General features: G+C 44.0%; 1 protein-coding gene across 1 annotated transcript; it reads right to left on the bottom strand.

Annotated features, from left to right (window-relative positions):
* Positions 1-320: 320 nt before the first annotated feature.
* LOC120986924 (neuronal pentraxin-1-like) lies at positions 321-19,644 on the bottom strand. Its single transcript, XM_040415606.1, has 5 exons — positions 18,618-19,644; positions 6,668-6,854; positions 2,582-2,829; positions 1,690-1,869; positions 321-1,116 (listed from the first exon to the last, which is right to left on the bottom strand). The coding sequence occupies exons 1-5, from the start codon at positions 19,491-19,493 to the stop codon at positions 907-909; spliced, it is 1,701 nt and encodes a 566-aa protein (XP_040271540.1). The 5' UTR covers positions 19,494-19,644; the 3' UTR covers positions 321-906.
* Positions 19,645-27,778: the final 8,134 nt, after the last annotated feature.

Raw genomic sequence — 27,778 nt, 5'->3', positions numbered from 1 at the left:
AAGTGTATACATTACGATTGGTGAGAAGAGGATCAACACCGGTATAATACTAACTGCAGAGAATCGCACAAATTATCTCTAACGAGCGTTCATAGTAACGCTCTTAAGCGATGATAGGGTGGTGTAAATTATGTACACCCAAAAATTATCATTTACCGGCAGCAGATCGTACTGTGTAAACACGATCTCCTGCCGGCAAACGAGTCAGTATGGGGAAGAGCGAAGGCAATAGCGATCGCTTCTCCCCATACTCTGGAGGAGATGACTGCATGTAAATGCAAAGGTCTCCTCCACCAGCGATCAGCAGATTGTCGTTCCTTCCCGACTATCTGCTTTAATATTGACCAATGTAAAGGGACCTTAAGTCATTTTTACACAATTTCAACTTATCTTTATACCAGATAGGCATCCCTTGAGAACACTCCACAAAGTTTTCTAGACAAGTACCTTCTGGGTACTGAATTCTGTTCCACTGAATGCAAAGCAGTGTCTACCAAATGATTGAGTGGTGCTTCATACCTTTTCAGAATTATTTCCGTAAAGAGAGACCTGAAGGATATTTCCATACATGCAGAGTACCTGGCAGTTTTATTTTCTCTAACACTATGTGAGAGCTTTCAGTAATAGTTTGCAGGATTAGGCATGCAGTAGAAAAATACACCTGTATGCTAGCTGCTCGAGTATGCAAACCACATTACATCTGCAAAATACAACACACTATTACAAAGACAATAGATTGTGACCAAAAAGCAATACGGAAGGAAACAATGTCATCCATGTGTGGGAATAACAGTGATGCACAATGGTTTCTACTCCATTTGAAACATTAGTCATTGGGGTACTGGGAACCCATTCCATGCCTGGGTTCCCTATCAGAGCATGCTGCATGTGGAGGGACTCCTCATGTCAATGACAAGAGTTGAAAGGGAGCTTGGTAACACCACCGTGGAGCTCCATGGATGACTCCATCCACTCTATGACGTCGCCAGTGGAATAGACAGCACAGGTTGCCAGCTTGTAAATCTCACTAGGTGTTAAGATGTGGCTCCACATGTTAAAGTCGGAAATTTCTCCCACAAAGGCTTGTGTAGCATCAAACCTTCCTCCCAAGGTATCCTAATTGTAGGAAAACACAATTTAGTCATGTTCATCAAATATTAACTACCGTGCATAAAGATACAGTGTAAACAAGATCTACAAAATATGCAGAGCTTACAGCTTATAACCATCTCTAGATTGCTTTAGCTCAGCTACTGTTCTTCATTCATCATTCAATATAAAGTGGTTCTCCAATGTATTCATAGGCTATATTATCCATGTGTGATCATGAGGTCTTCCTCAGCTATAAGAACAAAAGGACTAAGGAGCTGTAATGAATGGGACTGTGAATGTAATACATTCTAAATATAATAAGGTTACACGAAAGGCTTTTGCCACGGTCGCCTCTTCATGTACAGAACGTATATGTGCAACGTATGTGTGTCCAAAGGAAGGGCCATGTCTGTACTTAATTCAGCGGCTGTCACAGGGATGTAAGTAGTTATTATTATTTTTTAAACCATGAGACCTTTATTTTGAAGGCTGAATAAAAAGTATATATCCTGGAGAATCCCTTAAAGGGGTTAATATGGAAAATGATCACCTGACTCTCACCAGTTCAGTATTCAAAAATAATGTAATTACATTTACCTGTTCTTGTCCCAAAATAAATACTCCACCCGGTTTTATTGGATGCCAAGGTGCCAAGTTTTCACCATTTCCACGTCTTACACCATCCAGGTATGACTCCCATAATCCATCCCTGGAAGACCATGTAACGCAAACATGGTGCCACTTAGCATCATTGATGGCCAGTGGTAGAGTTGCAGCCTGTATATATAAAAAACACAAACTATGATCCAAGTTTGAAAAAAATATAACTTTTTATAATTTGAGCTGGTTTTACTAAAATGTGCTACCACATTGGGCTGATAGAGGTGAATTAGAAACCCTGTATCACCTCCATTGTTAATATTTCCCTCTTACAAATTGTCTCTTACAAGAGGAAACCACGGGAAATTGAAAGGGGGAAATCTACCTTAAAAATGTCTTCTAAGCCCCATTGAGTATTTGTGATTTGAGACCCTGTCAATTCCTAAACCCATTTAAAGCTAACAAGAGATTTCATTCACTGAAAATTTCCTACACAACCCTCAAATTATCATATCACTGAAATTACTTATGGCACCAAATATACTATATAATGTGGCATACTAATATTGTTTTTCAAAATTATTCATCCCTCTAAATTTTGCTTTTAGATTAAATTAATAAAAATTAAAGTACAAATAAAACTATTAAAAGAAGAGGTGTTTTAATGTTGCCTTAATCCTATATACTCCTTTAATTAAAAATCCAATTCCGTGATTGAATTGCATACATAACTTTTTGTAGCTGCATTGAAAATAAGACAAAATATAAGTTCACATAATTTTCCCAAACTGTTAAACAGCATACCTAAAATAAGATGTGTAATAAGTTCACATAATTTTCCCAAACTGTTAAACAGCATACCTAAAATAAGATGTGTAAGATCAATTACCTTGTCATTAATAAGCAATTCCATGGGGTTGTTTCCCCACTCAATAAGCACCACTTCATTGGCCTGGCCTGGAACAGAATAGGAAAAAGGTGTGCCCATGCCAGGGGATGAATTGGACTTCAACCATAAGCAGATGGTGAACGCAAAGATCTCGTGGTGAAGCGTCCGTTTCACCTTGGCATACATATAACTTGTTCTGAGAGGGAAACTGACTCTGAAATCATTAGACTTCTTGTCTGCTTTATGTCCTGGAGATAAGAAATTAAGCCTTAAATAAATATTGTAATTAAACACTTGAGTAAATAAAGTCCTTGTTAGACATTTATAAAACTCATAATATGGTTAATGATTAAGAGCGCGAAGGTTTGTGCACCCCTGGTCAAAATTATTGCTACTGTGAACAGTTAAGCAAGTTGAAGATAAAATTATCTCCAAAAAGCATAAAGTTAATGATACATTCCCTTAGTAATTAAAGCAAGAACATTTTATTTTTATCTTTTACATTTTCTAAATAAAAAAGGAAAAGGGCTAAAGGCAAAACTTTGGGCACTCTGCCTGGTTAGTGCCTAGTAGCACCGCCTTTAGAAAGTATCACAGCTTGTAAATGCTTTTTGTAGCCAGCCAAAAGTCTTTCAATTCTTGTTTGAGGAATTGTCATCCATTCTTCCTTGCAAAAGTCTTCCAGTTCTGTGAGATTCCATGCACTGCTCTTTTGAGGTTTATCCACAGATTTTCAATGATGTTTGGATTAGCGGACTGTGAGGGCCATGTTAAAACCTTCAGTTTTCACCTTTTTAAGGTAGTTTATTGTGTATTTTGAGGCGTGTTTAGGATCATTATCCATCTGTAGAAGTCATCCTCTTTTCAACTTCAGCTTTTTTACAGTTCGTGTTATGTTTGCTTCCAGAATATGCTGGAATTTCATTTAATCCATTCTTCCCTCTACTTTTGAAATGTTCCCCGTGCCATTGGCTGCAACCCCAATGCATGATTGATCCACCTTCATACTTAATGATTGAAGAGGTGCCCTTGTTTCTCCAAACTTACCGGTCCACAGTACTTGTTTCCAAAATACATCAGGCTTGTTTAGGTATTCATTTGCAGACTTGTAATGCTGAATTTTGTGTTGAGGATGCAGGAGAAGTTTTCTTCTGATGACTCTTCCAGGAAGGCCGTATTTGTCGCTGAGCTATACCACAACTCCTGATTCTGCTAAATATTCCTGAAAGTCCTTTACAGTCAACCGGGTCTTCTGATTTGTCTTTTTAGCAATCCTACAAGCAACTGTCCAGACCTTCTCTTGACCTCCACTGTTCTTGTTAACTGCCATTTCTTAATTACATTTCAAACTGAGCAAATGTCAGCCTTAAACTACCTCAAAACGCACAAGTTGGTTCTCACAGTCCCCTGATCTGAACATCATTGAAAAATCTTTGGATAGGCCTTAAAAGAGCAGTGCATGCAATACGGCACAGGAATCTCATAGACCTGGAAGACTTTTGCAAGGAACAATGGATGAAAATCCATCAAACAAGAATTGAAAGACTCTTGGCTGGCTCCAAAAAGGGAATACAAGCTGTGATACTTACCAAAGGAGGTGCTACCAAGCACTAACCATGCAAGGTGTTCAAAGTTTTGCTTCAGGCCCTTTTCCTTTTTTGTTATTTTGAAAATTTAAAAGATGGAAAAATAGTTTTTGCTTAAAATACAAAGAGAATGTGTCATTTTTACCTTTATGCCTTTTGGAGATCTTTTCATTTTCAACTTGCTTAACTGTGCACAGTAACAGTAATTTTGACCAGAGGTGCCACTGTATATTAAAAATGTTGTGGTATCACATTCTGTAATAAAGAGAGGACTATACTAAAGGGCAAATAGTTAGGCTAAAGGTGGCCAGACACATTAATCTAAAATTGATCTAAACAGACAATTTCAACCAAAACAATTGTTTGTCAAGTGAAATTTAACAACAAACTATTGTTTTAGCCAATGGATGGCAAACCATTATCATCTGAAAAGAAGTTCTCTGCATTGAAAATTGACTGACTATCAGACCTGTCTGTCATTCAAATAAAGATCGTTTGCGGCCGAAAGATCCTTCTTTGGAAAAATGATGGCTAGTTTGAACAAGGGTGATGGCCAATATGGACTAAATAGTGTGTACTGTATGTGTGGCCATGTCAGTGCACTGATCATTGACCAGATATTTGTTCAACTAACCTGAGATGAGTCAGAGCCTGAAAATATGACTCTTCTCTGGTCACACAAGTAAGATATGACTCTTATGTTAATTTGCATAAAAAGCAGGAAGTACAAAAATGCATAATACTTATTGAATTCGTCTGTAAATGATATGCACTACAATTCTGGTATTCTGTTCTAGCATAGGCACAGAATATGAAATCGCTGGATTTAGCATATGCCGAACACCTCTGAAGCCTGACAGATCCCATTGACATTCTGCCAAACAAAATACTTCTGCATGCAGTGTTTTTTGTCCTTTTTCCTGCTGTAATCTGTGACAGAGGCTGCTGCTGGAACCTCAACCACAGATGTGAACCTAGCCTTATTCCATAACGGGCTCTGTTGTGTTGTCCCTACTGTTTACTGAGGTGGACAAAGAAGTAAGAAAAAAAAAAAACAGCAGGTAGCACTATACAGATACATTTTATTGAATAACTGGGTGGCTATGCTAAATTTTTAATTACATGAAATTACAAAAGTATTCAGATTCAGGTGCTGGTTTGAAAACTGTAGAATCTTTTTTGTGGAACAATCCCTTTAACGTTATGGCTGATTTGTGTCTAATGTCTATTCAAGAAGTATTTATTGGAGGTATGAAGGATATATTAGGAATGATTGGGGTTAAATGGGAAAAATATTTGTTTTTCATTTGTGTCTAACTGCATGCGCAGGTTAATAACCATATAGTAAGAAACTCCATGCCTTGTGTCTGCTTCTGATGTACCTCCACGTGTCAGGAACTTTTTTAATATTGATAATCTGGGAAACAAATATCAGTGGGAGAGGTCTATTCATACCAGGGATTCACATTTAAGTTTCAGATATATCATGGAATTCTTATTTAATGGGAGAGAGAAGGTGTGTCTCTCTGGAGGATCTGGCAAAGCTGTACATAAGAAAGCCCAGTGTTTTGATTGGAAACTATATAATGTCTACTTTTCTCTATGGCGTCGCTGCAGAAGAGTTGACCATTTCAGATTACAGCTGATTACCAAGGATTCCACCAGTGGGACACCCTGTGATCAGCTGATTATTACGTAAACCTTTAGGGATGAGCGAATTTCATATTTTGAAGTTCATGTTCGTGTTGTGGTATTTACTGAATTGCGTTATGGATTCCGTTACCACGGACCAGGCATTTCGTTATTCATTCCATCATAATAGAAGTCTATAGCCTGCATAACAGATTCGTCCAGTTTCCGTTATGCAGAGTGGACTCCCTTGCAAAACTAAAACGGGACAGATCAGTTTTGCAGCCCATAGACTTCTATTATAGAGGGGCAAAGGTTTAAAAGTAATATCAGGAAGTATTACTTTACTGAGAGAGTAGTGGATGCATGGAATAGCCTTCCTGCAGAAGTGGTAGCTGCAAATACAGCGAAGGAGTTTAAGCATGCATGGGATAGACATAAGGCCATCCTTCATATAAGATAGGGCCAAGGGCTATTCATAGTATTCAGTATATTGGGCAGACTAGATGGGCCCAATGGTTCTTATCTGCCGACACATTCTATGTTTCTATTATGACGGAATGAATAACGGAATGCTTCTAAAGGCATTCAGTTATGCATTCCGTCATGGAATTGCATTATGGTCCGTGGTAAAGGAATCCATAACGCAATTCAGTAAATACCACAACACGAACCCTCACATGAACTTAAAAATATGAAATTCACTCATCCCTATAAACCTTCAGACAAAAAGGGACTGTCCAAAGAGGACAGCCCCTTTAATTTGAATGCTAGGTTCTATATTGTATTAGATATAAAATTATGTTAGACTATACTATGCAAAATTTTATGTAGCTCTTGGTGGATGAAATGTCTTCAGTTTAGGTCTTACCTTTACCATTCCCATGTAGTGCACTGTCCATCTTGTGTCTACCATGGTCTTCATGCTCCTGATCATGGTCTTTATCATGGTGCTCTGATGTGTTACGCTTTTCATGGAGCTGATGTTCCAAGATACTGATCTTCTTTTGGAGGGTGTCTCTTAAAGATGTGGAAAAGAGACTGGAGTTTCTGTTTCTCTGTTAAAACAAAAAGCAGAGAATGACTTGTCACTGTGCTAATAACAGAATGTGGAGAAGCAGCTTGGAGATAGTCATGCCTTTCCAAGTTTCTTACTTTGGTGTTTTTCAGATTTTTTTTTATACATATACATTTAGCAGGAGAAAACTTCTATGCCTCACTAATTATGTGGGTGATGTATAATATGTTCCCTGAAGGGAATCTGTCAAGAGGAATTTCACTAATAAACCAGGCAAAATGCCTCGTTGAATAATCTACTATGTAGCCATTAGAGATGTCCCGAACTATTCGCCGGCGAACATAGCTTTTTTGCGTTCGCCACGGCTGGCGAACATATGCGATGTTCGGTCCGCCCCCTATACATCATCATTGAGCAAACTTTGACCCTGTACCTCACAGTCAGCAGACACATTCCAGCCAATCAGCATACCCTCCCTCCCAGACCCTCCCACCTCCTATCAAAAAGCAAGGACAGCATCCATCTTAGATTCATTCTGAAGCTGCAGTGTCACAAATTAGACTAAGTTGTAATCTCAATGCGATTAATACAGGTTATATTAATCACATTGCGAATTCAACTTAGAGCTGGGTTCCTAATGGTTGTATTGCTAGAATATAACGAAGATTGAGAATATAGTGCTATATTCGTTATATTCGTCAATTCTAGCAATACAACCATTAGGAACTCAGATCTAAGTTGTAATCGCAACGCGATTAATACAGGTTATATTAATCGCATTGCGAATTCAACTTAGAGCTGGGTTCCTAATGGTTGTATTGCTAGAATATAACGAAGATTGAGAATATAGTGCTATATCCGTTATATTCGTCAATTCTAGCAATACAACCATTAGGAACTCAGATCTACGTTGTAATCGCAATGCGATTAATACAGGTTATATTAATTGCATTGCGAATTCAACTTAGAGCTGGGTTCCTAATGGTTGCAGTGGCGTTGCTATGGCTGGTGTCACCCGATGCGGTAAAAAATGGTGTCACCCCTGCCCCCCCCGAAGCCATAATAAAGAGATAAAGAGAAAATAAAAGAAGTCACTAAGTCAGCTCTTTTGCACATAAACGTTTAAACTATATTCCTTAGTAAAAATGACCAGTCCACACCATGTGGGTCTATATTTATGAGGGCCCTCCTGAGCAAAGATTAGTAAATGTGGCCGGGTGGCCCCAGCCCACAGTTCAACCCAACCCCTTATGTCTCCTGGCCTGGGGCCATCTCTATAATAATCCACCAGTAATTTATGAATGGGGTTAGGTTATTAACTTATTATTATTGGGGTATTATTAAAATAATTTTGTCTATAAAGTCAGAGCCGCTCTACCTACCTCCTCCTCCCGGCACCGGAGACTCCTGCAGGGCAGCTGCCGCGGCGCCCCACCACTCACCAGGCTGCAGCGAGTCACCCCCCCGTCCCCTTTTACCACGTGACGGCGCGACGTGCTTGCTTGCTTGCGAAGTTGAACTTGTGAGTGAGAACTCCTGCGCCGGCGGGCCCTGGGTGACACTCCATCAGACTGGTGTCACCCGGTGCGGCCCGTACCCACCGCACCCCTCTCGCAATGCACACCTGAATGGTTGTATTGCTAGAATATAACGAAGATTGAGAAATAGTGCTATAATTCATTATATTCGTCAATTCTAGCAATACAAACCATTAGGAACTTAGCTCTAAGTTGAATTTGCAATGCGATTAATGCAGGTTATATTAATCGCATTGCGAATTTAACTTACCACACTCTCCGTCAACAACGTAATTTTTCATGGGAGTTTTGCCATGGATCCCCTCCGGCATGCCACAGTCCAGGTGTTAGTCCCCTTGAAACAACTTTTCCCATCATTATTGTGGCCAGAAAGAGTCCCTGTGGGTTTTAAAATTCGCATGCCTATTGAAGTCTATGGCGGTTCGCACCGGTTTGCCAGTTCGCGGAACATTCGCGGAAGTTCGTGTTCGCCGTTCACAAACGGAAAATTTTATGTTCGCGACATCTCTAGTAGCCATCTTAATGGCATTTTCTGAAGTGTTTTACACTGAGCCTCAGGATAGTTCATATGTATGTGATCGGTGGGGCTCTGACTCCCAGCTCTCCATAGATCAGCTATTTGAAGAGACCACGGCACTCACCAGAGCATGCTCGTAGCTCACAAGCTGTCATTGGATATCAGCTGTGCTTTGTATTGCAGCTCAGCCCCATTCACTTGAATGAGACTGAGCTGTTGCCTGGGCCATGTGACTGATGAACGTCGACATCACTGGTCTCCGAAGATGACCCAGGGCTCACCACAGTCTCTTCAGCTGATGGACAGCGCTGTCAGAAGTTGGACCCCTACTGAGCAAAATTTAAATTGGTGGGCCCCAAATTCTGAATTAGTGTATTACATATTGTACGTACAAAGATCCCTATGCACCCATTAGGCTGTGTGTTATTGGACGATAAGAGCACCACTAAGGGGCACCTGAGGCCAGTGTTGTACTAAGGGGGGGGGGGGGGGGGCGGTCCGGCTCTCAGGAGGGGTGCCCACTCTCATTGGGGTGCTTAGAAGCAATGAGTGCTTCCATCATACAGATGGAAGCTCTCATTGCTGGAGCGCTGGGAGCTGCAGTCCTGTCACTCACTGCTCAGCTCCCAAGCTCTCCTCCAATCCTCCCTGCTTCACCATTCAGCCTACAGACACACATCGTGCTGCCAGCCAATGATGGCGGAGCCTGCAGTCGGAAATCTGCATAAGCTCCGCCCACACATTGCTGCCAGAGCGATCTGTGACTGCAGGAAGAGAGGTATATGAGCTTCAGGAACGGGACAAGGTGAGTAGTTACTGTGGTTTTTTTTTGGTTTTTTTTAATACGGAGAGGGCACAGAAGACTTTTATTATTATGGAGGGGGCAAAGAGAAACTTTATTACCTATAGAGGGGGCACAGAGGGCATCACTACTATGGAGAGAACACAGAGGGCATTACTAATGTGAAGGGGCACGATGGGCATTGCATTTCTACTATGGAGGGGGCACAGAGCCAGAGGGCATTACTACAATGAAGGGGCACAGAGGGCATTATTACTGTGAAAGGGGCACAATGGGGATATCTACTATGGAGAGGGCACAGAGGACATTACTAGCACAATGGGCATTACTACTATTAAGGGTCACAATAAGCATTATTACTGTGAAGGGGGGCACAAATGGGCATTATTACTAAGAAGGGGCACAGTGGGCATTATTACTATAAAGGGGGCACAATGGGGATTTTTACTATGAAGGGGACACAATGGGGATTATTACTGTAACGGGGCAAAAAGAGGGCCATTACAACTGTGAATGGGGCACAGAGAGGGCAAACTACTGTGAAGGGGGCACAATGTGGGCATAACTATCTGTGAGAGGGCACCAATTTGGGTATAACTACTGTGAGGGGGCACAATCTGTACAAAACTACTGTAAAGGTTGTACAATGAGAGCAATACTACTGTGAGGGGGTACAATTGTTTTAAAGTATTGGGAAGAATGTGCCAGAGAAAGGACCTGCCCGGGTGCCAAACACCCCAGGTACGCCACTGCCCGGGGCTAATGTATGGGATGACGATGACATAGATTGCACGCATTTAACTCCTCAGATGCCTGCTCAAGTGTGACTATGGCATCTGGGCATTCAAAAAGACAGCTTTTGGGGGCAACATAATGTGTTGCACTGTGGTATATGGTTCTGATGAGGCAGTATTTTGCCCTGCCTCTTTCAATTTGGACCCCGCTACAATATGGGGCCACTTTTATTTTTTTCCATGGCCTCTTTAAGTTCCCAATCCACCTTGGACTCAGGGAATAACTGTGGAGTGCAGCAGAGGTTGTCTGCTATGCCGAATCTAATTGTGTCTAGTTAAACATATATTGCTGCCACATATGAAGCTGTAGGACTGCTATCTGCTTCTCTGGTTTCATGGTAGATGCAGCCATGAATAGGGGCCCCTTTGGAGATAGGGGGTCTGGAGAATTGCCAGTTTGTCTGTAGAAACAGTCACATTTCCAGTTCAGCCTGGCATGCTGATTAAATCAGAAGAGACTAAATGAGCATTCAGAGGAAACATTCATTTCTGATCATTGCCCGCACGTTAGCTACATTTATATTAATTCCCCTTTCTTGCCTGTTTATTTCCTTCATTTACTAGTATATGCAGCAGTGATCACTGCTGTATGGGAATGAATGATCGCTGTTTGGATCAGCTGCCAAAGGAGCATTTAACTGCTTATTATAAATGTAAACTAACTAGGTGACCATCTGGAACACACATAATAGCCTGAGTCCAGTAGGAAGTCCATAGGACAGGCCTGAAGATACCATATCATTTACTATGGATATATATTAACAGAATCAGCATTTGACGTCAGTCACAGTAATACCCACTGACTCTGATATTAAAGGGGTTGTCCGGGTTCAGAGGTGAACTGGACATATCCCTTTCTTCCCCCACTCAGCCCCTCTGACATGAGCATCAAGCGCTGTTTGTTTATATTTTTATGCTGCTAGGCGGAGGCTTCCACCTAGCAGTGTTCCCAGTGACGTCACTGGCACTGATGGGCGGGCTTTAGCGTTGCCCTAGCCGTTTTACAGGCCAGGGCAGCGCTAAAGGCCTTCCATTAGTGCCAGTGACGTCACTGGGCTCACTGCTGGGCGGAAGCCTCTGCCTAGTTTACCCATGGAGAGCCTGGTACGCCACGCAGGGCAAGGGAGAGCATCGGAGCATAAAATGCTCCAATGCTCATATCAAAGGGGCTGAGTGGGGGAAGAAGGGGATATGTCCAGGTTCAGCTCTGAACCCGGACAACTCGTCTAACCCTTGTCTTCACTCAGAACAGGTAAGGCACAGTAGTGGCTATGTAATGATCAAACAGTGGGGAGGAATTCCTACTGTATCTAGGAAAGCTAGGTAAGTATACTTGCTCTATATTTGACTGAAACTGTATTGATTGTTATCCATCTTTATTAGAAAATTATGGGGGACATTTATTAAACCAGATTTGTCTGTTTTTTAGTATAAAAATATCACACGGCATGCCGATTGTGACTTTTTTGCAACATTTAGGAGCTACGCCACTTTTCAGTGGTCTATGTTTAAGGCTGAAAAGTGAGATTAGACCTTGGATTATGGCACATTTATTATCTGTTTAACCTGGAAATGTCACAGAAAAGTTGCAAAAAAGTTGCATCCTACTGTATGCCCGGCAGCCACTGGTGTATTTTTTAAAACTCAGGCTAGTTTCACACTAGTGCTAAACTGTTCTGGCGGCTGTTCCGATATTTATCTGCCCGGATCTGAAACAGGCCGGATCCCCACCGGGTCCTATTATAGTCAAAGGGGTCTGGGGGTGCTCTGGCAGTTTCCGGCTATTTCAGATGTGATGAACTCCGGCAAGACAGTTTAGCTTTAGTGTGAAACTAGCCTACATCATACAACACGATGCAGTTGCACTAAATACATGAAAACTGTGCACCATTTCATAAATTTGGTGCACCCACACAATGCTAAACCAGACTTAATAGTGACATGAAAACAAACTTAAATGATAAATGTCTCCCTGTGTGACTAATTATTGAGCAAATACTTTTGTACAGTTTGGCAGTGGTTTATTATTTTGAGCGCAATGTTCTATAACAGTGAGGCGCATACCACAGACTCCCTGAGTGAGCAGTGCAATTCAGGGAGCTTAAATGAGAGTTGAAAAAAAATCCTTCCCCTTATGAATATCCTGTTTTTCCAGATTTAGTATTCATGGTGTTTGTTATGCCAAGATTTACATTGTATTCAATGTAATAAAATAGATTGGTGGTTATTATAAGGGCTCTTTCACACGAGCGGCTGCCGTGCGGGTAATCTGCTGCGTGAAAGACAGCCAAGCCCCGTTCCGGACAACAGAGACACGGAGCAGTAACATGATTGATAATCCTCTCTGATCTTTTTACTACAAAATCACAGTGAGATAAAGTTGTCACCATGATGTTGTAGTAAAAAGATCAGAGAGGCAAAGAGCATTATCAATCATGTTACTGCTCCGTGTCTCTGCCGTCCGGAACGGGGCTTGGCTCTCGTGGATTACCCGCACGGCATCCGCTCGTGTAAAAGAGCCCTATGGGATCCTGTCACCTTGAAAGTGCAGTCTGCAGGCAGCATGTTATAGAGCAGGAGGAGCTGAGCAGACTGATATATAAAGATTCAGTAAAACTTGTAATTTATACATTTATATTCCTGCCCATTCTGGGCTTTGAAGTCAAGGAGGCGGGCCTATCAGTGATTGACAGCTATCTGTGTATACACAGCCATAGAGGGAAAGCTGTCTATCACTGATAGGCCCGTCTCCCTGACTTCAAAGCCCAGAATGGGCAGGAATATAAATGTATAAATTACAAGTTTTACTGAATCTTTATATATCAGTCTGCTCAGCTCCTCCTGCTCTATAACATGCTGCCCGGACACCCTTTTCAATGTTACAGGTTCCCTTTAAATAGGCGAACTACCTACACTATGGTGATACTAGTCTCTATACAGAAACTTTGTCTTGGAATAGTTATCTCTTTAGCATCTGCAAACTAGCTTTAGGCTGGGTTACAGAATTTTTGTAACATTTTTGCTTGATTTTAACTGTTGAGTGATAGCTGTCTTGCACAAGACTGCATACAAGTCACTTTACTGCTTTGGACTACAGCTGACACCATAGTTACAATCACTCAAAAATGCTACAAAAAGTCTGGGGGCCAGATTTATCATTACTCTGACAGCTCACTCCACTTTCACATATGGCTAAAGTCAGTTTTAGCCAAGTCAGATTTATCATCGGCCCTTTAAGACTGTAATAAATGTGGTTTGACGGTAGCAGTTTATCCGTCAGTAAGCAGCTTTACAAAAGTCGCACGTTTTTAAGAAAAAGTCGCATGTTCTATTAAAAAGTCTCATAAGATAAGCATGGTCCTCACTGGAGTGAAATTGCGCATTTTTTTGCGACTTTTTTGCGACTTTTTAAATAGTCTCAATAGTAAATCTGTCTAGAGATTTTATTTACATAAGAAAACACGCCCACTTTCTGAAAATGGCGAGCATAGTGCAGAGCAATAAAAAGTCGCAAATTTATGCGCAGTTTAAGCGATTGCGCAAAAAATTGTGACTTTTTAACTCCATTATTCTGACTTGAGCTAATGATAAATCTGGCCCCTAGGTGTAGCCCCAGAACCTGCCATCTACAAGGGCAGCATAAAGTAGGGATGGACAAGGTCATTTCAGTGGTCTGTCACCTATGTGTGGATATGGGGTAGTCTTTGAGAATGTACAATTAATTAGTTGCCACGTGAGGCAGAAGTCTCCACAAGATGCAAATTCCCCCTCACCAACTCATGGCTAATTGACAGATTTCTTCCTATTACTGTGCAGTGGGAGAAAGCTGTCAATCACTGTCTGGAGTGCGGCGGAGCCTACATATCATGGATATGGCCTTTTTCACGCGACCGTTTTTTTTTCTCCCGTTTACAGGCCGTTTTTTGCGTTCCGTATACGGTATTATATGGAACCATTCATTTCAATGGTTCCGCAAAAAAAAACGGAACGTACTCCGTATGCATTCCGTTTCCGTTTTTCCGTTCCGTTGAAAGATAGAACATGTCCTATTAGTGCCCGCAAATCACGTTACGTGGCTGCATTCAAGTCAATGGGTCCGCAAAAAAAACTGAACACATACGGGAATGCATCCGTATGTCTTCCGTATCCGTTCCGTTTTTGCGGAACCATCTATAAAAAATTTTATGCCCAGCCCAATTTTTTCAATGTTATTACTGTATATGCCATACGGAAAAACGGAACAGAAACGGAAACACAACGGAAACAAAAAACGGAACAACGGATCCGTGAAAAACGGACTGCAAAACACTGAAAAAGCCATACGTTCGTGTGAAAGAGGCCTATCTCAGACTCTTGCATTACAGCACTGGCCTGACATTGCAACTAATAAACTGTAAGTTCTCTACATCCACACATACATGACATTATGAAATCAGGTTGTCCATCAATACGGTATGCTGCCTTCAGAGACAGCAGCATGAACAGACTGAGAGGCTCCCTCTAAGGGCTCATGCCCATGAACGTAAGGGCTCCATGCCCGTGCTGCGGACCGCAAATAGTGGTTCACAATGCACGGGCACCAGCTGTGTGCACTCCATGCTGCAGATGCGGACCCATTGACTTGAATGGGTCCATGATCCACAAAGTATGGCTAAAGATAGGACATGTTCTATCTTTTGCGGTGCGGAGGCACGACTTGTGTGTCATAATTATTGCGGTCCACGATGCACGGGCACAGGCCATGTGTCCGTGGTCTGCGGACACGCACCCTTCACTTGAATGTGGTTTGCAATCTGCATCCATCGGTCCGCACCTCAAAATAGTAGTGCATGCACCATATCTTCCGCATTGCGGACCCATTCACATGATGCTGTTTGTGGGCCGCAATATGGGCATGGGCCTGCTACAGTTGTGTGCATGAGGTGTAATGTGTAGTTTTGAGGAATGCAGTGCGCACAACACTAGCAGTTACATAATCCTCATAATTTTATATACCGATGATATAGAAATTTGTATGTCTATTGGGGTCATTTATCAAACTGGTGTAAAGGAAAACTGGCTTGGTTGTCCATAGCAACCAATGAGATTCTGCCTTTCATTTATCACAGCTCCTTTGGAAAATGAAAGGTGGAATCTGATTGGTTGCTATGGGCAACTAAGCCAGTTCTACTTTACACCATATATCTATATATCTCTGATCTACACTGGGGAAGTTCAGGAGAATCAGGGCATGTTCACATGTGGCAGACTTCTGTGACTGTCCATTTTTATGAATCGGGCTTACAGAAATGTGTGCGCCTGCTGCAGAAACATCCCTATTCAGTGGAATAGAGCTGATTTTCAGTTGCAGAAATTTCTGTAAGCGCACACAAATGTGGTCTGGCGTGTTTTGCTCAGAAACCGCTTGCCTTTTTCCATCCTACACGCAATCTTTATGGCAGTTTTTCAGCGGCATTTTTCATGCTGCACTTTGAAACAAAAATTTACAACAATTTCCAAAAAGGCACTAGGAGTGGGCAATTTAATGCGGATTGGGGTGCAGATTCCGCGCAGCAAATCTGCCACAAATTACAGTTCGATGGGGTTTTGAAAACACATCCACATGTAGTGAAAATATTCAGTGTGGGAAAACTTAGTATGTTGCAGATTTTCAGATTGGGGGTCATTTATCAAAGACCATCTTTTTGACATCGTCCTTTTCCACTTCGCTTCAGGAGGATGCACCTAATTTACGCCTCTCGTATCCTCCAGCAGTATGCACCTAATTTACGCCTCTCGTATCCTCCAGCAGTATGCACCTAATTTACGCCTCTCGTATCCTCCAGCAGTCCGTGTTCCTTGTGTGAAAACTACTGCAGTCCTTGACTGGAGCCATTTTTCACCAACATTTATGACTGTTTGCAGGAATACATGTCAGTGAATGTGCTGCTGCTGATGGGCCTGGCCCCGACATGCCCCCGCCACCCTCCACGGGTGAGGACAGTGTAAAAACGCAGCATGTTGCTCCTTTTTTTTATGCCTAGCTGGCGTTAGTAAATGAACCCATTGAGGCACATCAAGAGGTTTTGCGTCTCTTTCAGTCGTAGTTTATCTGTGTTGTGCAGACATTTCTATTTAATCGCATTTATTGTCGGGTTTGCGCCCTGTCTTAGACTTTACATCGTATTTGCGAATGTTTTATTTTTCTGTTTCGTCAGTGGACTCGTCAGTGCGCCTTTTTAACGTCTAAATTCTATTCGTTTACTTGTGCAAAACTCCACCAGCTCCTGGCTGGCGTACTTAGCTGCGATTAGTCGGATCTTTTGCGACTCTGTTGAATTTAAAAAGTCACAGAATGAATGTATGCGACTTTCATTTTAATTTGCAACTTTTTAAAATATATTTGTGACTTTTCTGGAAAAAAATGCGACTTTTTAAACCATTAGATCAGCGACTTTCAAAAGCCACATCAGACATAAATAACACATAGAAAATATGACACACAACTCTAAAAAGAATGGCAAAAAACGGATTTATCAACTCGTCAAAATAAAATTGCACTAGCACTGTGATGGTTAACCTCCGGATCTCCAGCTGTGGTAAAACTACAACTCCCAAGATGCACACTTGCTTGGCTCCATAGAACTCCATAGAAATGAATGGAGCATGCTGGGAGTCGTAGTTTCACCCACAGCTGGAGTGTTGGAGGTTAGCCATCACAGCACTAGCTTGATAAATGTGCCCCATTGTGTTGTGGAAATGCTGTGGATTTTCACTGTGGATTCCACTGCACAATCCGCAGTACCCACACGTGTGTCCTTCCTACAGAGCGGTCTCCATTTTCTGGAGCTCGGGCCCTAGCTTACAGCTCTGATGTCTCAATGACATGTTATATATAAGGCCTCATGCACACGGCCATGTTCCGCAGCCGAGAGCGGTCCGTGGTAACCCGGCCGGGATTCCTTTTGACAGCAGGAGCGCACGGCGTCATTGGTTGCTAAAGATCATACGAGTGTATCACTGTACAGCAGCCGTCGGCATGAAGCGCACGGCGTCATAGCAACCAATGACGCCGTGCGCTCCTGCTGTCAGAAGGAATCCCGGCCGGGTTACCACGGACCGCTCTCGGCCGTGTGCATGAGGCCTAAGAAAGGTAAAATCTATTTACTCATATAAAAATACTGAATAAATAATAGCATAACTAAAATTGCTGTCACATTTACGGGTCATCAAGCTCATTTTAACGAGTCGATTAAATTCCCTAGTTGATTAACCACACCTTCTTCTGGTTGCCTTCATTAGTAATAGATCACTTTAAGGGCTCTTGCACACGGCTGTAGTTTGGATGCGGACCTATTCATCTAAATGAGGCTGCGCACCCGCATCCGTAAGTCTGTTGAGCAGCTCCGCAAAAAAATAGAACATGTTCTATTTTTGCATGTTTTGCAGACAAGGATAGGACAGTTCTGCACAAAAAATGGCAGCAAACTCTCGACCACTATTTGTGTTTTGTGGATCCGCGATTTGTGGACCGTAAAAACGGATATGTTCGTGTGCAGAAGCCCTTAGACTGAATTCACAGACAGACGGGGAGATTTATGCAAACTAGTGTAAAGGAAAACCAATAGCAACCAATCAGATCCCATCTTTTTATTTTCCAGAGAAGGTCCGAAAAATGAAAGGTGGAATCCGGTTGCTATGGGCAACTCAGACAGTTTTCCTTTAAACCAGTTTTGATAAATCTCCCCCAGTGTTTTTCATGCTGTTTTCGTTGGCATTTTTATGGCTTTATAGGGCTAGTGACGTATTTTCACATCATGCTCTGGTTATGACTTTCTGATGTTTTTCCCATAGGTTTTACTATAGGAGTTGACACCATAAATAAATGCCACCAAGACACTTGTAAAAAAATGCTATGAAAAATGCTTGAAAAACATTACGGGCATTTAAAAACTCTTAAAAAATGGTGTGAACAAACCTTAAATAATATTTTGAATAGTAAAGAAAACAAAAGTTCATCAAAAGTTCATCATGAAAAGTAAAGAAATAGTTCATCATGTAGCAGAGCTGAGTTACCATGATGAACTAAACAAAAGTATTACGTTATTTTACAATACTGTTATATGTGTATTAAATACACACTAAACAGTTGTAGGAATATAAATATGGTTACCTGTAAATGTTCCAGTCTGTCCTTCAGTGATTCCAGCATTCTTTCCATTTGAAGAGCACTAGGTGAAGTCACCTCTGGGGGGTCTTCCATTGTGTTTGGTGGAGCACTTGGTTTGCGGTAATGTGAGTCATGTGCTGGCTGTTCCCGGTTGGTGAGATGATGATATTCATGATCTCTTATATGTCCATGTACATCATCATAACTGTGAGGATATTCTCTGTCATGGCCATGTTCTCGTTCATGGCCATTCTCCCGCTCATGCCTCTCTTCCCATTCATGACCATGTTCTCGTTCATGGCCATTCTCCCGCTCATGCCTTTGTTCCCATTCATGGCCATGTTCTCTTTTTGGTCCATGTTCTCTCTCATGCCCATGTTCTCTTTCATGCCCCTCTTCCAACTCATGACCATGTTCCCTTTTGGGACCATGTTCTCTTTCATGTCCATGTCCACTTTCCTGTCCATGTGTGCTTTCATGCCCATGTGCACTCTCATGTCCAAAAGGTTCCTCATGCCCATGTTCTCTTTCTTTTCCATGCTCAGAAGAATGACCATAGCCTTCTTCATGTCCTCTACTATGAGGATAACCTTCACAACGACTAAGTTTCACATTTAGCTCTCTGATTGTCTCCCTCTGATCTAGTATTGTTTCCTTCTGGTGAACAACTGTCTCACGGAGATGTAGAATGGTTTCCTTTGCTTCTTCTTGCATGCCAACCCAGTGCCCTCCACTACCTGCACTATGACGCTGCATGTTTGGCTGGCAGTCCATATCTAAAGGCATTGGGGTGCAAACAAATTTTGGAGGAGAATATTCTCCCAAGCAATTTCTGACCAGGAAAGCATAAAGTAGCACAGAAAGTATGAAAAGCTTCATTTTATCTGAGGAATTCAGAGAAGCTATAAATTTAGTCGCTTTTGACTTCCTCTTGGTCTTCCAATGCTTCAGTTGTCCTTCTTAGTTGATGAATGACATTCAAAGGATTTTAAAATCTGATTTGCTGCATTTCTAATGTCACCTCCCTCTGTAACGATCCAATCCTCTTCTGTTGTTGTTCCATCCTTGTTCTGGCAACCTGGTCTGCAAGTGGCATTAGGCAGACGGCTAATATCCTTAAACCCCTGGGAGGCCCCACCTCCATCTAGGTGTCCTACATGCAACCAGAGCAGATCAACGACTTACTTTAAACATAGCTATTAACTCAGGAGGATTTTAAGGAGATGATGCCCTCATAAACTATTCGTGCCCTAGAATCACTTCTAGACAGTCAGTATAAATCCAGTATATTATGCTGTGACTCTCTAATGGCAATCCAACATATTTCATCTCTATTATAGTACCATGAGGATTCAAGTTAATTGCACTCTTTATACTAACAGAATATATAACTGCTAAAACTCAAAAAACAAAAGGGAGAAGCTTGGAGATGGCCATACACATTAGACAGACGTAGGTTGATGGCTGAATATTTGTTGAATGGATGATTGGAGGAATATTCACCATTTAAAGGGGTTTTAATACAAGGCACTTACTAATGTATTGTGATTGTCCATATTGCCTCCTTTGCTGGCTTGATTTTTCCATTGTTTTATACACTGTTCATATCCAGGGGTTACGGTCACTGCTGCAGCACAGATATGAGGTGTCGGGACGGGAGATGCTCTGCGTGCGTACCTATGTGCCCTGCCACAATCCAGGTCACCATCACCAGAGAGGCCTTTTTCCTATGGTGTGTAAGCACAGCCACCACTGCTGAATTGCAGGGTGGTTGTAACCTCTGGAAACAAGCAGTGTGTTCGATAGAAAAATTAATCAAGCCAGCAAAGGAGGCAAAATTGACAATCCCAATACATTAGTAAGTGAATTTTATTAACATTGTCTACATGATAAATGCTATTTACTGAATTAAGAAATTCCTTTTAATGGTGAATATTCCTCCAATCATCCATTCAACAGATGTTCAGCCATAAATCTTTTCTAATATATATATATCAATCTGTTCAGCTCCTTCAGTTATATATACATCTTCACTAAAAATGAGCGAACCAGTTCATACCAAACTTGGAGCCATATCAGGGTGCTGAGGAGGAGGCAACATCAGTGGAAAAGGGTGGTGGTGGCAGCAATAAAGAGCAGAGGCCATGTACCTTTCCAAAAACTGCCATGGCCACATCTGCTTTGCGATCTGGTGATGCCGCTGACACCGTGGGTGGGTTGGGCCTAAAACGTGCCAGATCTAATTCAAGCTTGGCTGCTTGTAGCTCTGTGCGAGCAGCTCCTGTATGGTGTTGTTACTCCACAAGGCAGGCACACAAAACCACAGCCTTGTACAAGATCTGCAGGAATAAAATAAGCTGTGGCCATTCAAACACAATCATAGGTACCAGGGCTCTATTGCAGCACATGAGGCGGCATCACCGTATCCTTTGGGAAAATACAACTGACCAGCACTCCCAATCAGAACAAGTCTATCCTCTTTCTCCTGGTCCTCTTTGTGGCAGCCCACCCACATCTCCAAACAATATGGTGTCTTTGTCATCACCTTCTTCTTCCCCTGCTAAAACGACTCCTTGTCCTCGGCTCCATCATGAGACATCTATAATGGAATGTTTGGCCATGTAAAAACTTTTCTCCGCTGGCAATTAGCTTGTCTACAACATGAACCCCCACCTGGCTATGTTGCTGGCAGTGCAGTTAATGCCATGCTATTGTATAAGTGCCTTGTACTCTCACAAAGTACATGGTGGACACCTGGAGCAGCTGTTACAGGCAGGGACAGGCAGCACTGGGTCAATGTTTTTTGCGGCAGTGGAGAGGAAGCACCCCAGCAACATGGCCAGGTCCTTTTGACGCCCTCCCCACTATATCATCGGACTGGCTCCCAAAGCAGGCACTTATCCACCTCCTCCTTCATGAAGATGGTACCATCCCCAACAGCAGCAGGGGAGAGTGTCGCTCCCAGTCCCCCTCCTTCCTATCACTTGTCAAGTCAAGCGGTGCCAAACATCCCGCTGGCTGTTACCCTGCCAACTCCAACTGGGCAAGGTGGTCAGTGACAATGAGCGCAACATTCTGGCAACCCTGAACCTGGGGGAAATAACATATGCTCCCTGTATGGCTTTTAAAAAAAATAAACTGACTTGCGTAAGGTGCTGGCTATGTCCAGGATACTGTCCCTCTTTTCAGCCATTCTCAAATGGTGAGGAATATTCTCCTGGACTTGCAGCGTCAGAATGGTCTGCAGCTACAATACTTAACGGGGTTGTCTGGGCTTTTACCAGGGCCGGACTGGCCTGCCGGGATACCAGGAAATTTCCCGGTAGGCCGGCAGGCCTGAGTGCCGCAAGGCCGCGGACCTGGTGACAAGTGGGGGCGGCCGGGCAGAGCAGGAGATGAGCGCTTCCATTGTGGAAGCGCTCATCTCCATAGTCATCTGTATTGCCGTCCTCAGGACGGCAATACAGATGCCTGTGCTGCGGCAGAGAAGGGAGAGGTGTGCCCCCTCCTGTTCCTCTGATAGGCTGCCGGCCTAGTGCTGGCAGCCTATCAGAGGCCGGTGCAGGCGGCGCGATGACGTCGCCTGAGCCGTATAGCGAGGGACACAGGCCGGAAGAGGCGGCCTGCATCGCATCACATCGCTGGAGGTAAGTATAAGTGTTTTCTTTTTTTTTTTTTTATATAGGTACAATACTGGGCAGGCACATGATAAGGGGGGGACTACTGGGCTGGCACATGATAAGGGGGGGACTACTGGGCTGGGCTGGCACATGATAAGGGGGGCTACTTGGCTGGCACATGATAAGGGGGGGACTACCGGGCGGGGCTGGCACATGATAAGGGGGGACTACTGGGCTGGCACATGATAAGGGGGGACTACTGGGCTGGCACATGATAAGGGGGGACTACTGGGCTGGCACATGATAAGGGGGGACTACTGGGCTGGCACATGATAAGGGGGGACTACTGGGCTGGCACATGATAAGGGGGGACTACTGGACTGGCACATGATAAGGGGGGACTACTGGGCTGGCACATGATAAGGGGGGCTGCTGGCACATGATAAGGGGGGCTGCTGGCACATGATAAGGGGGGCTACTGGCACATGATAAGGGGGGCTACTGGCACATGATAAGGGGGGCTACTGGAACATGATAAGGGGGGCTACTGGCACATGATAAGGGGGGCTACTGGCACATGATAAGGGGGGCTACTGGCACATAAGGGGCTATTGGCACATAAGGGGGGCTACTGGCACATGATAAGGGGGGCTACTAGCCCATAAGGGGGGCTACTGGCACATGATAAGGGGGGCTACTGGCACATGATAAGGGGGGCTACTGGCCCATAAGGGGGGCTACTCTACTGGCACATAAGGGGGGCTACTGGCACATGATAAGGGGGGCTACTGGCACATGATAAGGGGGGCTAATGGCACATAAGGGGGACTACTGGAACATAAGGGGGCTATTGGCACATAAGGGGGGCTACTGGCACATGATAAGGGGGGCTACTGGCACATGATATGGGGGGGCTACTGGCACATGATATGGGGGGGCTACTGGCACATGATTGGGGGCACTCTGGCTACTGGCACATGGTATCGGGGCCCTCTGGCTACTGGCACATTATATGGGGGGGCTCTGGCTACTGGCACATGATGGTTGGGGGGCTCTTATTACTGGCACATGATTGGGGGCATCTATGGGGGCACATCTTACTGCAGATTATTGGGGGGCACTATAGGGGCATCTACTGAGGCTAAAAAGAAGGGGTAATTTATATGGGGGCTCTGTATAGGGGCATTTTATACTGGGACACATTATGGTGGGTACTATGGGGAAGGGGGGAGCACTATGGGGGTCATCTACGGGGCACTGAGAAGGGGTATTTTATATTGGCACATTATGGGAACATTAGCTCAACTGGGGGCATTACAAAGGGGTATGTTTTGCATATTATAAGGAGAATTATTACTACTGGGGGGGCATTATGGTGGGCTTTATTACTCCCCCATGGTATGACCCCCTAGTAGCAGCACCAGCCTCTCTCTGCTCTGCTATCCCTCTGCCCCTTCTCCAAATCCTTATTATGAAATCTTTCTCATTAGGATAAAACACAACATCAGCTCCGCCGAGCCCCGGGCCAAAGTGTTGAAGTGGTGTCCGAGATCCCCAAGGGCCAAGTCAAGTAATTGTAAGTTTTTATGGGGGTTCAACAAAAGAGCTATCGTGGGGCAAAGTTCATATTCGTGTTTACACACGTGTTTTAAAATTAATGCTTTCTCCTATTATAAACAAGTAAATAATGACGCAATGCTGTGGGGCTGGTGTGCAACTTTTTCCAGGGCTGGTTTTTATCCCCAGTCCGGCCCTGGCTTTTTACTATTGATGACCTATCCTCAGGATAGGTCATCAATATCAGATTGCCGGGGGTCCGACACCCCCACCGATCAGCTGTATGAGGAGACGGCGCATGCAGTGTCTCCTTTCTTTCTTCCTGTCCGCTGCTGCTGTCTATGGTCTTTGCCTCATACAGCCGATTGGCGGTGTTGCCGGGCGTCGGACCCCCGCCGATCTGATATTGATGACCTATCTTGAGGTCCTGAGTTAATCTGCGACGTTCCAACTCAATGGAATTCAACACTGCACATGCTTGAGCGTCTGTATGAGCAGCGGAAAGCTGTGAATGATTTTGTCATGCACCAGCGCACCTTAGCAGGGAGTGTTGTTTCTAGGTTCAGTAGTGGCAGCTCTGCCGTTCATACTGCAGTTGTCCGTCATCCCCCTCATATGTATTTTTGAAGAGACACTGATGCTCATGCAACAGGTAATGACGAAAGAGGAAGAAGAAGAACAGCTAACACATCTTGCTATCTGCCCTGCAGCTGTTAGGGACCCACAATGAGAAACTCCCATGGGGGAGGAGGAGGTGGTGCCACTTGAGAAGGAGGAATTGGGGTTGTAGTCGGAGGAGAAAGAGGATGATGATGATGATGATGACGGTGACACAGGCCACAACACCCAATCGTCTCAGTGGGGGCGGAGGTGGAAAGAACTGGCACGCTGGCCAGAATAGCGACCTGTATACTCGCTTGCTTATACAGTGACAAGAGGATCGGTAAAATAAAGCAGTCTGATGATTACTGGATAGCCATAATTTTAGATCCTTGCAACCAAAGCAATATGGGAGAATGTTTTCCTGCCTCCTAAAGGGAGGAAAAGTTATGTTATTACCAGAAAACACTGTGTACACAGCTTGCTGAAGCTTACAGTGAGCAGACACCTTCTGCCAGCATGTCTGAAAGGGAGACCCCTCTTTGCCCCCCTGCATAGTCACCCCCTCCTGGTGCCACAAGCAGCAGTAGCAACAACAGTCATTTTAATCTCCTCAACATGATGCAGCAGTTTTTTCACGTCCCGCAACAGGCTGAGGCCAGTTAGCAACTAGCAAGCCAACAGCTCCCACCTCAATGCCCAGGTTCAGGCCTACCTAAACTCTGGCCAGTCTTTGGCACATTCTCAGTTCCCTGACTCTGTGGATTTCTGGGCAGGCAGATTTGAACAGTGGCCTTAAAGGGAATCTGTCACTAGCATAATAGCAATTTTTTTTTTTCAGGAATCCATGTGTAATAAAGTACCTTATTTCCATATGTCTTGTTCTTTTTATTCTGTCTTGTCATTTCTTCAAAAAAATGCTTTTTATGATATTCAAATGAAGCTGTAAGGAGCCCAGAGGGGCGTTATTCTTTGTCCACGGTGCCCAGGAACGCCCCTCTGAAGTGCCGTGCCCGCCTAAATTTGAAAACTAAGAACTCCTCCAAGATCACCTAAATCGCCTCCCAGAGGCGAGGCTAAGTGCTCCCCCCCCCCCCCAGCGCCGCGCTCTGCGGCAAACACCCCCGATCCTCCTCTCGCCCGCATCCGAAATCCCGCGCAGGCGCAGTGCTTCCAGCTGGCTGAGGAAACAGCGAACACGTCACTGGGATCGGCGCATGCCCAGTGACACTGTTGAAGCTGTTGCCCTCAGTCGTCTTATCATCGCGCAGGCAATCGCTGGCACTGCGCCTGCGAGGGATTTTGGATGCAGGCGAGAGGAGGATCGGGGGTGTTTGCCGGCGCTGGGGGGGGGGGGAGAGCACTTAGCCTCGCCTCTGGGAGGCGATTTAGGCGATCTTGGAGGAGTTCTTAGTTTTCAAATTTAGGCGGGCACGGCACTTCAGAGGGGCGTTCCTGGGCACCGTGGACAAAGAATAACGCCCCTCTGGGCTCCTTACAGCTTCATTTGAATATCATAAAAAGCGTTTTTTTGAAGAAATGACAAGACACAGAATAAAAAGAACAAGACATATGGAAATAAGGTACTTTATTACACATGGATTCATAAAAATTTTTTTTTGCTAATATGCTAGTGACAGATTCCCTTTAACTGGCGCAGCACGCTCTCTTTCTTCTCAGCCTCCAGTGTCACCTCGGAGAGGGTTTTTAGCTCCACGGGAGCGTGGTGACACTCATACGGACCAAGTTGTCCTCCACCAGTGTCCAAAACATCACTTTTCTCAAAATAAACCAAGCCTCGATTGAGCAGGATTTTGACGCTCCTCAAGCTGAGACTGATGAATAGATCTGACCTTAATGGTGATGCTACATCTTGCCACAGTTGCAGCCTGCCAACCATCATATTCTGTAAGTCTGCTGCTGCCTCTGTCATGCTACTGCCTGTCTGCAAACATATACCATGTGGCTGCTGCCGCAGCTGCTACTGCCTCAGCTGCTAATTCCTTAGCCCTACCACTATTAATGAAAAGCATATGCCACTGCTACCACTACCACTACTACTACTACCCATACACAGCCGTTATACTGCCTTGTATGTTCCATGCTGTGCTGCTCCTGCTGCCGCTACTATTGCGGCCACATGCCACTATACCTATACTCTTTCCACATCCACATTGCAATGTTGCTGCTCCCAATTAAAAGGGAGATTTTTTTTTTGGGCTTGTTCGCAATGAGCCACTTTTTCTTCTGACAATCAATAAAATATTGTGCATGTTGTATGACATTCTGACCCTGCAAAGGCATAAGTTTAGGACGCTTGGTCCCCCGAGCATCATTTTTTATCTCATAACACCATGTGTGTTTAAACATCATCTGCCCCTGTTAAGGGACAGTTTTTGCAAGCTTTGGAATATGAAAAAGCATAAAACGTGCAATGGCGAGGTGTGTTTTTAAACACATTGTATATTAACGCCGTGGATATTCATATCGCTAGGATATGCCCCCATTGTCTTATCCACCGCTGGGACCTGCACCTATATCGAGAACAAAGCGGGCCAAAGTGGTGGCTGTCGGACTCCGGTTCAGCCACAACCAAGCACTCTCCCCATTGAAGTGAATGGGAGCGCACCGCGCATTACCAGCCACCACACCCATTCACTTCTATGAGCCCGACGGCATGCGCAGTGCACCCTCCACCACTTTCAGGGCTCCGTTTAGGAGATAGGTACGGGTCCCACCGGTGGGACCTGCACCTATCAGACAATGGGGGCATATCCTAGATGAGACAACCCCTTTAAGGGTCATTTAAGGACCCGGAGGGTAGATACATATTTTTATACTGCTTAACCTGTACGATACCAGCGCCGTATATGTACGGTGCTGGGAACTGGGTCGGAAATCCCATCGCCGTACAGCCACGGCTCGCTGATCAGCTGCAGGGGTCCGGCAGTCACTCATATGAAACCACGGTCTGCGCTGACCGTGGCATGTGCGGTATCCTGTTGGGTGACGGTGTCCATTGGGTCCCCGCGCTACTGTGACAGGGACCCGATGGCTGGGACGGCAGCCCGATGCCTTCCTTAGGTGCTGCCTTCCCTGTCAGTCTGTGAGATCCAGCCCCCTGGATGTCACAGGCAAGCAGGCTGAAGTGTATTACAGTGTGTAATATACTTACAGCCAAAGCATTACAATACAATGCAATGCATTGTATAGGGGATCAGACCCCCAAAAGTTGAAGTCCCAGAGTGGGACAAAAAATAAAGTAAAAAAAAGTTTTTAAAAAAAGTTTTACAAATAAAAAAATGTACAAAAATTGTTTCAAGTAAAAATTTTTTTAAATTAGGGAAAAAATAAAAGTATGCATATTAGGTATTGCTGCATCCATAT

This window comes from Bufo bufo, chromosome 1 (assembly GCF_905171765.1).
Source record: "Bufo bufo chromosome 1, aBufBuf1.1, whole genome shotgun sequence".
Taxonomy (NCBI): Eukaryota; Metazoa; Chordata; class Amphibia; order Anura; family Bufonidae; genus Bufo; species Bufo bufo.
Note: the sequence above shows the minus strand (reverse complement) of the source record. Positions and strands in the feature narration are given on the sequence as shown.

Bases quoted from the DNA above. Each gene is read 5' to 3' on its own strand.
- LOC120986924 (XM_040415606.1), bottom strand. From the start codon at position 19,493: ATGAAGCTTTTCATACTTTCTGTGCTACTTTATGCTTTCCTGGTCAGA. The intron at 6,855-18,617 runs GTAACCATATTT...TTGTTTTAACAG, and splicing joins ACAGACTGGAACATTTACAG to AGAAACAGAAACTCCAGTCT. The intron at 2,830-6,667 runs GTAAGACCTAAA...TCTTATCTCCAG, and splicing joins ACTACATGGGAATGGTAAAG to GACATAAAGCAGACAAGAAG.